The 13,265-nt window shown below is 45.5% G+C and overlaps 1 protein-coding gene across 1 annotated transcript in view; it reads left to right on the top strand.

The window, feature by feature from the left end:
- Positions 1–13,265, top strand: part of LOC124612290 (odorant receptor 7a-like) — a 53,223-nt gene that overhangs the window by 12,614 nt on the left and 27,344 nt on the right. Inside the window, exon 2 of the mRNA XM_047140397.1 lies at positions 7,779–7,934. Coding sequence (XP_046996353.1) covers positions 7,779–7,934 — 156 coding nt within the window. The remainder of the gene's footprint in view (positions 1–7,778; positions 7,935–13,265) is intronic.

Genomic DNA, 13,265 nt, shown 5'->3' on the forward strand with positions numbered 1-13,265 from the left:
CTCCTGTCTGTGATGCAGCGTCAAGGGTAACCGCTGCCATGGTCTCCGAGCTGATAGTCCATGCTGCTGCAAACGTCGTCGAACTGTTCGTGGAGATGGTTGTTGTCTTGAGAACGTCCTCATCTGTTGACTCAGGGATCGAGACGTGGCTGCACGATCCGTTACAGTCATGGGGATAAGATGCCTGTCATCTCGACTGCTAGTGATAAGAGGCCGTTGGGATCCAGCACGGCGTTCCGTATTACCCTCCTCAACCCACCGATTCAATATTCTACTAACAGTCATTGGATCTCGACCAACGCGGGCAGAAATGTCGCGATACGATAAACCGCAACCGCGATAGGCTACTATCCGACCTTTATCAAAGTCGGAAACGTGGTGGTACGCATTTCTCCTCCTTACACGAGGTATCACAACTACGTTTCACCAGGCAACGCCGGTCAACTGCTGTTTGTGTATGAGAAATCGGTTGGAAACTTTCCTCATGTCTGCACGTTGTATGTGTCGCCACCGGTGCCAGCCTTGTGTGAATGCTCTGGAAAGCTAATCATTTGCATATGGCAGCGTCTTCTTCCTGTCGGTTAAATTTCGCGATTGTAGCACGTCATCTTCGTGGTGTAGCAATTTTAATGGCCAGTAGTGTATGCATCAGTCTTTGGGGACCATGTCCACTCCTACACGGAGTTCTTTTTTTCTCTAAATGATGGCATCTATCAGCAGGACAATGCAACGTGTCACACAATTAGCAGCGTACGTGCGAATTCAAACCCAATCGAGAACAGGACTCCAAATCCCCGTCAGTATCTTCCAGAGCCTCCGTGACCCTCTTCCTGCACGCCTCGCAGCTATCCGCGCTGCGAATGGTGGTTATTCAAGGTTTTGACGGGTAGTCACATTAATGTGAGTGTACAGTGTAACATGGCCAATATGCTTCTATAGTTCAGCAAGCAAGACAGTCCGCAAATTTCTTCACTTGTAACATGTATGGCTGAATGCATTCATTGATGGCTGGATCCCATAGAGTTACTAAACTGCTGGTTGTGTTGACTGGTGCGGTTCACCCCTGTTCCAAACAGTCCGAAACATTCTTTATGGGATTAAGATTGAGTGATTCAATGGGCCAGTCGAGGCGCAATGTGGTGTCTGAGTATTCGTCGAACCGGGAACATGAGTATACAGCCATGTGAACATAGCTGATGCCATCTTGGAAGGCTGGAATGTTCACAGCAAACTCAACACGAACATGTGGAAGAAAGGAAAACACTTGATACACGGAGGATGTTAAACAAGCATCCTGGTCCATGTTCACGTTAAGTGAAGGAGTGAGACCAAGTCATGGTGATACAAGAAGCCCCAAACATCACAGAAACACCTTCGGCCTCAACTGGAGCCTCCAAACGCTGAAAATTGCACGCCTCGTTGACCCGGCGATATACGTGACGCCTCGCATGAGTTGAAAAGGGAGGGAGCTGCGACTCTTCGCACCAGACAACAGCCCTCCAGGCATCTACTGTCCAGTTTCTAAGTTGTTAGGCGCCATGAAGAAGTGTAGCCTTATTTGTTTCTGCGAGGTACCCAACCACAAAATATGTCAACTTACGCAAATGCCTTCGCAGTGCTTGATCGGAATTTAGGTTCAAATGTTCAAATGTGTGTGAAATCTTATGGGACTTAACCTCTAAGGTCATCAGTCCCTAAGCTTACACACTTCTTAACCTAGATTATCCTAAGGACAAACACACACACCCATACCCGAGGGAGGACTCGAAACTCCGCCGGGACCAGCCGCACAGTCCATGACTGCAGCGCCTGAGACCGCTCGGCTAATCCCGCGTGGCTGGAATTTAGGTGAGATGGACATCTTCCCTGACGGCAATTTAGATTGAGGTGACAAACTGATATTTATCAACGCCTGTAAGCATCTAATGGTCTGGATTTAATTGTAATTTCACTCTAATGAACGTTCGTACGGATGTAGGCTATACATTTTTGTAATATGCATAATATATACATACGAGGGTTGGAACGTTAGTAGTGGCAACTATTTATTTACAGCGCGTAAAATAAATACGCGTTTCAAAGTTTTACTGACCTTCAAAGTAGTCACCAGCATTGTGTATAACCCGCTGCCAGCGATGTGGCTACTCTTAGCAGTGCCAGTTGTGTTGATAGTTCGAGCGGCGCGGTCTATTGCCCGAAGAATTTGTAGCAGTTCTGAAGCGAACGCCGTGAAGTGTTTCCTTCAGTTTAGAAGTCGAGTTGAACTCACGAGGGCTTAAGTCAGGGGAGTGCAGTAAGTGGTATAGCACTTAGCAGCTCCATCAGTCAAACAAATCAGTGACAGCTTGAACTGTACTTGCTTGAGCATTGTCCTGCAAAATGACGGTCAGGTCCTGCAGAAAGTTTCATCACTTCTGCCTCTATGCTTTTCATTTTTGGAACACAGCCTACGACCAGCTTAGAGACAGAAGTGATGGCACTTTCTGCAGAACCTGACCATCATTTTGCAGGACAATACTCAAGCACGTATAGTACAAGCTGTTACGATTTGTTTGACTGATGGGGCTGCTAAGTGCTGTACCACCTACTGCACTCCCCTGACTTAAGCCCTCGTGAGTTCAACTCGATTTCTAAACTGAAGGAAACACTTCACGGCGTTCGCTTCAGAACTGCTACAAATTCTTCGGGCAATAGACCGCGCCGCTCGAACTGTCATCACAACTGGCATTGCTAAGAGTATCCTACGACTTCTACATCGCTGTCAACGGGTTATACACAATGCTGGTGACGACTTTGAAGGTCAGTAAAACTTTGAAACACGTATCTATTTTGTACGAGCTGTAAATAAATAGTTGCCACTATTAACGTTCCAACCCTCGTACGTACGTAATACATAAAGGGGAAGGGTACTTACCACTAACCTCGAAAAGTTCTTGGCCGATTTAGTTCAAATTTTTACACGATACTTTACTAAACATTCAGAGGGAAATGGGCATAGAGAGGGAGGAGGAGTAGATGGACAGAGGGAGACATGTAGGGGGGAGGAGCAGATGTACGGAGAGAGAGGGGGGATATGAGAAGATGGGCATAGAGGGTGCAAGGAATGTAGCCTGTATGTGCAATTCCCATACATATTGTAAGTAGGCTGTTTAGGTTTTTGTGTTGGTAACGCCACGTAGCGCTCTGTATGAAAATCACTGGCTGCGCTGTGTTCAGTCTGTAGCCGGTTGGCATTGTTGGAATATTCGCTATTGTAGTGTTGGGCAGTTGGATGTGAACAGCGCGTAGCGTTGCGCAGTTGGAGGTGAGCCGCTAGCAGTGGTGGATGTGGGAAGAGAGATGGCAGAGTTTTGAGAGCGGACGATCTGGACGTGTGTCCGTCAGAAAAACGAAATTTGTAAGACTGGATGTCATGAACTGATATATATATATATATATATATATATATATATATATATATAATGACTTTTGAACACTATTAAGGTAAATACATTCTTTGTTCTCAATCAAAATCTTTCATTTGCTAACTATGCCTATCAGTAGTTAGTGCCTTCAGTAGTTTGAGTTTTTTATTTAGCTGGCAGCATTAGCGCTCGCTGTATTGCAGTAGTTCGGGTAACGAAGATTTTTGTGAGGTAAGTGATTCATGAAAGGATAGGTTATTGTTAGTCAGGGCCATTCTTTTGTAGGGATTATTGAAAGTCAGACTGCGTTGCGATAAAAATATTGTGTGTCAGTTTAGTGTTGATCAGAATAAGTAAAGAGAGAAATGTCTGAGTACGCTCAGTTTTGCTCAGCTGTTTGAAAATCAAATAACGTAGAGATTTTCTAGCACTGTAGATCATAAATTTTTCTAAGGGGATGTTTCAATATTTAACAATTGCGAAGCATTGCCGGGTTCGCTCGTTTTCTAATTAAAAATGAGTGTATGATACCACAATAAAGAGTTATTTTGACAATGAGGAGGGGCCTTTCCTGTTTTATCTCTCATTCACTTTTTTCGCTGACGCGTAAGAATTCACTACGGAGAACACACGCACATTCTACAATTTATCTAGTACCAGTGACAACAGGAACCTCACTTTTTATACTGCTGTTAAAATTACACTTTTATTTTGGCATGATAAAATAGTGATTGCATCGATTTAAAATTGTCAAGTATCCACTATAACGTCTTCAGACTTGCTTAGTAGAATGTAAAGGGAAAACCTTGCTAACTAAACCTATTGAAAATACAGGGTGGCGTAGATAAAAGTAGCCCATGTAGGTATAAAGGATATGCTGTATAAAGGAAATGGGCTTATCGTGTACTTACTACCAAAAACACTGTGAAAAATACATGTGTAGACTATGTTGAAACTGACCCCCGCAATATCAATACACGGCTTTACACGTCCAAGCATATTCAGGTACACCCGGCGTAAAGCTCGGATATCGAGGGCGGCAACTTCACGGCTGATGTCTTTCATTTCCTGTATCGTGTGTGAATTTTTTCAAACCTGATCTTCAAATAACCCCACACGAAAAAATCATATGTTGTTAGATCCCGCGAACGTGGTGGCCATAAATGTTTGCTGACAGTTCGTTCTTCAGTGAAGACATCATGGAATCGTTCCAGGGACATCTTAGAAGTGTGGCACGTTGCCCCATCTTGCTGGAAGAAGCAGTATTGTCTTTCACATTCAGTGAGTTGAACACAAAATGCATCAAAAATTTTCATTTACGCAACCGTGTTGAAGGCAATGTCAAAAAATATCGAGCCAATGATGCGCGTTCCTGTTACACCGCACCAAAGGCCAATTTTTTCGTCATAGAGTGGTTGCTGACACACAGTTGGGTTCAAATGGCTCTGAGCACCATGGGACTTAGCAACTGAGGCCATCAGTACCCCATAACTTAGAACTACTTAAACCTAACTAACCTAAGGACATCACACACACCCATGCCCGAGGCAGGATTCGAAACTGCGACCGTAGCGGTCGCGCGGTTCCAGACTGAAGCGCCTAGAACCGCTCGGCCACACCAGCCAACGCTGACACACAGTGCTAGGGTTTCCCGTTGCCCAGTATCTCATGTTCCGTAGATTCGCATGACCAGTAAGATGAAATCATGCTTCATCACTCATGATGTAATGGAAAAGGTCTAATAAACTATCGATGATGTTATTCAGCAGTCATGTGCAGTAATCTACTCGCTTCTGACTGTTACCCTCCCGTTATGCTGCACGACCGTCGCACAATATGGCTAATGAACAAAGTAAGAGCATATGGACTATCAGACCAATTGTGTGATTGGATTGAAGAGTTCCTAGATAACAGAACGCAGCATGTCATTCTCAATGGAGAGAAGTCTTCCGAAGTAAAAGTGGTTTCAGGTGTGCCGCAGGGGAGTGACGTAGGACCGTTGCTATTCACAATATACATAAATGACCTTGTGGATAACATCGGAAATTCACTGAGGATTTTTCCGGATGATGCTGTGGTATATCGAGAGGTTGTAACAATGGAAAATTGTACTGAAATGCAGGAGGATCTGCAACGAATTGACGCATGGTGCAGGAAATGGCAATTGAATCTCAATGTGGACAAGTGTAAAGTGCTGCGAATACACAGAAAGAAATATCATTTTTCATGTAGCTACAATACAGCAGGTCAGCAACTGGAAGCAGTTAATTCCATAAAATATCTGGGAGTAGGCATTAGAAGTGATTTAAAATGGAATGATCATATAAAATTAATCGTCGGTAAAGCAGATGCCTGACTGAGATTCATTGGAAGAATCCTAAGGACCTGCAGTCCGAACAAAGGAAGTAGGTTACAGTAAGCTTGTTCGCCCACTGCGTGTACACTGCTCAGCAATGTGGGATCCGTACCAGATGGAGTTGATAGAAGAGGTGGAGAAGATCCAACGGAGAGCAGCGCGCTTCGTTACAGGATCATTTAGTAATCGCGAAAGCGTTACGGTGATGATAAACTCCAATGGAAGATTCTGCAAGAGAGACGCTCAGTACCTCGGTACGGGCTTTTGTTGAAGTTTCGAGAACATACCTTCACAGAGGAGTCAAGCAGTATATTGCTCCCTCCTACGTATATCTCGTGAAGAGACCATGAGCATAAAACCAGAGAGATTAGAGCCCACACACAGGCATACCGACAATCTTTCTTTCCACGAACAATACGAGACTGGAATAGAAGGGAGAACCGATAGAGGTACTCAAAGTACCCTCCGCCACACCCCGTCAGGTGGCTTGCGGAGTATGGATGTAGATGTAGATGTACAAAATTAAGACTTTTCAATATCCACCGCCAACTCTTCCTACTTACATGCGCCTGGTTGGCCGACCTGCGTGTAGACGGCTTTGACCTCTGAATAATTCTTCGGCGAATGTCTCCAATAACTGAAAGAATTCTCTGTCCTTTTACATTTTGCACAGATACATAGGTGCGCCAATTCTTATACACACTCTATACTGCGATCTTTGGTTGTACGCCTCCATCCGGATACTTGACCCCGGCCGGCCGTTGTAACCGAGTCGTTCTAGGCGCTTCAGTCCGGAACTACGCGGCTGCTACGGCCGCAGGTTCGAATCCTGCCTCGGGCATGGATGTATGTGATGTCCTTAGGTTAGTTAGGTTTACGTAGTCCTAAGTCTAGGGGACTGATGACCTCAGATCTTAAGTCCCATAGTGCTTAGAGCCATTTGCACCATTTTTGAACTTGACCTCGAAAATTTTGCGAGTTTCCTTAATCGAAACTGTTTTAACATATGCTTCCACAATTTCAATTCTTTCTTCAATCGAGAAAGTCATTTAGCAGACAGCAAAGAGACACCTAATTTCACTGATGAAATAACAGAAATGCTGACATAAGAATATTAATAACCGGTTATTGCATAAAACTGTCCAGTGTTGTAGCTGTTTACTCTGATTCAGGAGTCGAAAAAATGCATTCGCATTCAAAGTGGAGGCGGGCTACTTTTAACTACTCCTTGCTGTACAACCTAATGTGGTGTCACCGTCAGACACCACATTTGCTAGGTGGTAGCCTTTAAATCGGCCGCGGTCCGTTAGTATACGTCGGACCCACGTGTCGCCACTATCAGTGACTGCAGACCGAGCGCCGCCACACGGCAGGTCTAGAGAGACTCCCTAACACTCGCCCCAGTTGTACAGCCGACTTTGCTAGCGTTGGTTCACTGTCTACATACGCTCTCATTTGCAGAGACGACAGTTTAGCATAGCCTTCAGCTACGTCATTTGCTACGACCTAGCAAGGCGCCATATTCAGCTACTATTCTGAACAGATAACATTGTGAATCATGTACTGTCAAGAGCGACGTTCATCATTAATGGATTAAAGTTAAGTATGAAACTAATTACGTCCGCTTTCTGAATTCTCATTCCTCGTCATGTTCCAGACCTCACGTCAGTATAGTTCTTCCCTCCTCACGCCACCCTGCGTGAGCTAAAACGCGTGCATTTCGGCCCCCTCTTGTAACACAGTGTTGGCTCTTCTGCCAACACAAAACTTAACATGAATCGATACTGCCAACAGTGTGAAACATTAACAGTGTAGAACAAGTTGTACAAGTGGCTCTCCTAAGGTATATAATCTAGCCTAAATTAATTTAAGCAAGCAGAATCAGAAGAAAGTGGGGCAACTGAACGCCCCCAGAGGAACTTTCGGGACAGCGGGATATTTTGAAAAAAAAAAACGGGACTGTCCTGGTAAAAACTGGACGGACGGTCACCCTATCTTGAGTGTTCCCTTGTGCACAGGCGGAGACGGTGTCCAGCGCGGCTTACGACTGCTCCTGGTTGGGGGCGGACCGGAGGCGGCGACGCGCGCTGCTGCTGGTCATGTGCCGAGCCCAGAGGCCGCTGCAGCTCACAGCAGGCAAGCTCTACCCTATCAACAGGCCCACATTCCTCTCGGTAAGTGCTACCACTACACCACACCCCAACAAGAGGTTTTCCTGCTCCGCTCCGCGACTGGATTCGTGATTTCCTGTCAGAAAGGTCACAGTTCGTAGTAATAGACGGAAAGTCATCGAGTAAAACACAAGTAATATCCGGCGTCCCCCAAGGAAGTGTTATAGGCCCTCTATTGTTCCTGATATTTATTAATGACATAGGAGACAATCTGAGTAGCCGTCTTAGATTATTTGCAGATTGATGCTGTCATTTACCGTCTTGTAAAGTCATCAGATGATCAAAACGACTTGCAAAATGATTGAGATAAGATATATGTATGGTGCGAAAAGTGGCAATTGACCCTGAATAAAGAAAAGTGCGAAGTTATTCACATGCGTACTAAAAGAAATCAGCTAAATTTCGATTACGTCATAAGTCACACAAATCTGAGGGCTGTAAATTCAACTAAATACTTAGGGATTACAATTACAAATAACCTAAATTGGAACGATCGCATAGATAATATTGTAGGTAGAGCAAACCAAAGACTGCGATTCATTCGCAGAACACTTAGAAGGTGCAACAGGTCTACCAAAGAGACTGCTTGCACTGCGTTTGTCCGCCGTATTCTGGAGTACTGCTGTGCGGTGTGGGATCCGCATCAGTTGGGACTGACGGATGACATCGAAAAAGTACAAAGAAGGGCAGCTCGTTTTGTATTATCGTGAAATAGGGGAGATAGTGACACAGACATGATGCGTGAATTGGAGTGGCAATCATTAAAACAAAGGCGTTTTTCGTTGTGACGGGATCTTCTCATGAAATTTCAATCACCAGTTTTCTCCTCCGATTGCGAAAACATTCTGTTGGCACCCACTCACATAGGGAGAAATGATCATCACGATAAAATGAGAGAAATCAGGGTTCGCACGGAGAAATTTAAGTGCTCGTTTTTCCCGCGTGCCGTTCGAGAGTGGAACGGTAGAGAGACAGCATGAAGGTGGTTCATTGAACCCTCTGCTAGGCACTTTATTGTGAATAGCAGAGTAATCACGTAAATGTAGATGATATAGATGTAGATGTAGAAAATAGACCAGGTGACTAACTCGTGGGCATTTCACAGTTTGGCACAGTGTCAGGCAACCACTCTTGTATAAGTGTACACCATTAATCTCACATAAGTACATACACGAGGGGCGTTCAATACGTCATGTAGCACTTTTTATTCCCGGAAATTTTCGACTGAAAAAATGCGGAATTTGTTGTGGGACATCGAACAATTACCCCCGCTTTAGCCCCTATTCTTTCATGAAGTTCAGACAGGTGGCGGCACTGTACGTAGCCTTCAAAATGGCGTCTGTTACGGAGGAGCAGAGAGCTGTCATTGAGTTTCTTTTGGCGGAAAACCAGAGCATCGCAGATATTCATAGGTTCTTGCAGACTGTCTGCAGAGACCTGGCAATGAAAGAGAGCGCAGTGTGTGTCGTTTGGCGAGACATCTGTCATCGTCGCACGAGGCCGCGCAGACCTGTCCGAACTCCTACGTGCCGGCCGGCCGCCCAAAGCTATGACTCCTACACTGCTGGAACGTCCGGACACTCTCGTTCGAGGTGACCGACAGTTCACAATCAAACACCTCGCTGCTCAACTGGACGTCTCTGTTGGTAGTGCTGACACCCTCGACCACACTAGTTGAGGTACTCAAAGCTGTGCGTTCTAGGCGCTCAGTCCGGAACCGCGCGACTGCTACGGTCGCAGGTTCGAATCCTGCCTCTGGCATGGATGTGTGTGATGTCCTTAGGTTAGTTAGGTTTAAGTACTTCTAAGTTCTAGGGGACTGATGACCACAGATATTAAGTCCCATAGTGCTCAGAGCCATTTGAACCATTTTCAAAGCTGTGCGTCCGCTAGGTTCCTTCTCGCCCAACAGAAAACCATAAAGATCAAAGAAGGACCATTTGTGCGGCATTGCTTGTGCGTCACAAGGCTTGTCGTTACAAGTTTTTGTCAAACATCGTCAGAGGCGAAGAAACATGCACATCGAACCGGAAACAAAGCGGCGATCCATGGCATAGCGCCACAACACCTCGCCTTAGAAGAAAAAGTTCAAAGCCGCTCCCTCAGCCGGTAAAATCACGACGATTGTTTTCTGGAACTCTGAAAGAGTTATTCTGTTTGATGTTCTCCCTCATGGTGCAACGATCAACTCTGACGTGACTTTGTTGTCCTCAGGAAATTTAAGAAACGACTTGAGCGCGTTCGTCGGCACAAAATGCAAACGAACTTCTGCTTCTCTATGACAACGCAAAGCCTTGCACAAGTCTGCGCATCCGAGAGGAGCTCACAAAGCTTCATTGCACTGTCCTTCCTCACATTTACACCGTACAACCCGGATCTCTCACCTTCCGATTTACACTACTGGCCATTAAAATTGCTACACTAAGAAGAAATGCAGATGATAAACGGGGATTCATTGGACAAATACATTATACTAGAACTCACATGTGATTACATTTTCACGCAATTTGGGAGCATAGATCCTGAGAAATCAGTACCCACAACAACCACCTCTGGCCGTAATAACAGCCTTGATACGCCTGGGCATTGAGTCAAACAGAACTTGGATGGCGTGTACAAGTACAGTTGCCCATGCAGCTTCAACACGATACCACAGTTCATCAAGAGTAGTGACTGGCGTATTGTGACGAGCCAGTTGCTCGGCCACCATTGACCAGACGTTTTCAATTGGTGAGATATCTGGAGAATGTTCTGGCCAAGGCAGCAGTCGAACATTTTCTGTATCCAGACAGGCCCGTACAGGACCTGCAACATGCGGTCGTGCTTTATCCTGCTGAAATGTAGGGTTTCGCAGGGATCGAATAAAGGATAGAGCCACGGGTCGTAACACATCTGAAATGTAACGTCCACTGTTCAAAGTGCCGTCAACGCGAACAAGAGGTGACCGGGACGTGTAACCAATGGCACCCCATACCATCACGCCGGGTGATACCCCACTATGGCGATGACGAATACACGCTTCCAATGTGCGTTCACCGCGATGTCGCCAAACACGGATGCGACCATCATGATGCTGTAAACAGAACCTGGATTCATCCGAAAAAATGACGTTTTGCCATTCGTGCACCCAGGTTCGTCGTTGAGTACGCCATCGCAGGCGCTCCTGTCTGTGATGCAGCGTCAACAGTAACCGCAGCCAGGGTCTCCGAGTCCATGCTGCTGCAAACGTCGTCGAACTGTTTGTGCAGATGGTTGTTGTCTTGCAAACATCCCCATCTGTTGAGTCAGGGATCGAGACGTGGCTGCACTATCCGTTACAGCCATGCAGATAAGATGCCTGTCATCTCGACTGCTAGTGATACGAGGCCGTTGGGATCCAGCACGGCGTTCCGTATTACCTTCCTCAACCCACTGATTCCATATTCTGGTAAGTCATTGGATCTCGACCAACGCGAGCAGCAATGTCGCGATACGATAAACCCCAATCGCGATAGGTTACAATCCGTTCTTTATCAAAGTCGGAAACGTGATGGTACGCATTTCTCCTCCTTACTCGAGGTACCACAACAACGTTTCACCAGGCAACGCCGGTCAACTGCTGTTTGTGTATGAGAAATCGGTTGGAAACTTTCCTCATGTCAGCACGTTGTAGGTGTCACCACCGACGCCAACCTTGTGTGAATGCTCATCAAAGCTAATCATTTGATATCACAGCATCTTCTTCTTGTCGGTTAAATTTCGCGTCTGTAGCACGTCATCTTCGTGGTGTAGCAATTTTAATGACCAGTAGTGTAAATGTTTTTGGCCCAATAAGGAAGCACTCCACAAGAAGCAGTACGTGGATGATGGGGACGTTATTGATGCAACAACAAGCTGACTCCAACGTCGACGACCACTAGAGTGGTACCGCTGGCATACACGCCCTCCTAGTAACGTGGTGTTAGGCCGTCTCATTGAATGGAGGTTATGTTGATAAATAGGATTTTGTAGCCAGAAGAGTAGAGAATACTATGGAGTATTGGAACACTGTATAAACCCAACCTGCTTTCAGAAAACATATGTTGCATTGCTTATTGAACGCCTCTCTTATACCTCCACAGTAGTCGTCCTGCAGCTATGGAACAGCATCATCTATTATGACCGCCATGTGTCCTTTATCTGTCGTGTGAAGACAAGCAAGCTGCTGGCTGTTAAAACTGTAATGCTATGAACATGGCATGCAATAACCTTTAAACTGACGTGAAGTTTACTACTGGGTGAACACAAAGCCTTGCCCTGATTATAACAATTTATTACAGAATAACCGTTTGACATAATAATTTACATTTGATGCTGTTACATAGGTTAGTGTTACTAGTTTTTTTAAGATCACTTACGTTAGTAAACCTCAACGTGAGCTTCCTTGGTAGCTCGGAGAATGTCGAGGCGGTATTCCAGTTCCCGCCAGGTGTTTCGCAACATGTGTTCTGTCACAGTACCCACAGCAGCTTGTATCCTATCCTTCAGTTCGTCAACGTCAGCAACTGGTGTGACGAAGACTCTGTCCTTGATATCGCCCCAGAAAAAAGATGTCAAGGAGCGTAATGTCTGTAGAGGGGAGTAATGTCTGGATAGGTGGTTTGGAAGGAACGGTCCAACACCCTGGCCACCCCGCTCGCCAGACATTACGCCCCTTGACTTTTTTTTCTGGGGCTATGTCAAGGACAGAGTCTTTGTCACACCAGTTGCTGACGCTGACGAACTGAAGGCTAGGATACAAGCTGCTATTGTACTGTGGCAGAACAAATGTTACGAAACATCTGGCGGGAACTGGAATAACCGCCTCGATATTCTCCGTGCTACCAAGGGAGCACACGTTGAGGTTTACTAACGTAAGTGGTCTTCAAAAAAACTAGTAACACTAACCTATATAACGGCATCAAATGTAACTTATTATTTCAAACGGTTATTCTGTTATAAATTTTTACAATCAGGGCAAGACTTTGTGCTCACCTTGTATATGTTTCACCATGTGAATGGTTTGCAAATCAAGCACGATCTCACAAAGCAGGAATATAAGGATAAATTATGCAACGGTTTTCTCATTCAGAAATCGTATTTTAACACTGTATGTTTGTGAGACGATAGTGTTATGCCCCGCTTCTACCAGCGTGTAAGAATTCGTCAGCGTGTAAGAATTCGTCGTGTCCTATCGATGCTGTGGTTAATCGTCCCGTGATAGTATTGCTGCTTGATCGGAATCCCATGTCTCTCTTACGAGTATGGAATCTATGGGTTCAGGAGAGCCATACTCAACCACGCGACTAGCGCCAGAAAGGACACACATGCCGTTGA

The sequence above is a fragment of the Schistocerca americana genome, chromosome 4 (assembly GCF_021461395.2).
Source record: "Schistocerca americana isolate TAMUIC-IGC-003095 chromosome 4, iqSchAmer2.1, whole genome shotgun sequence".
Classification (NCBI taxonomy): Eukaryota; Metazoa; Arthropoda; class Insecta; order Orthoptera; family Acrididae; genus Schistocerca; species Schistocerca americana.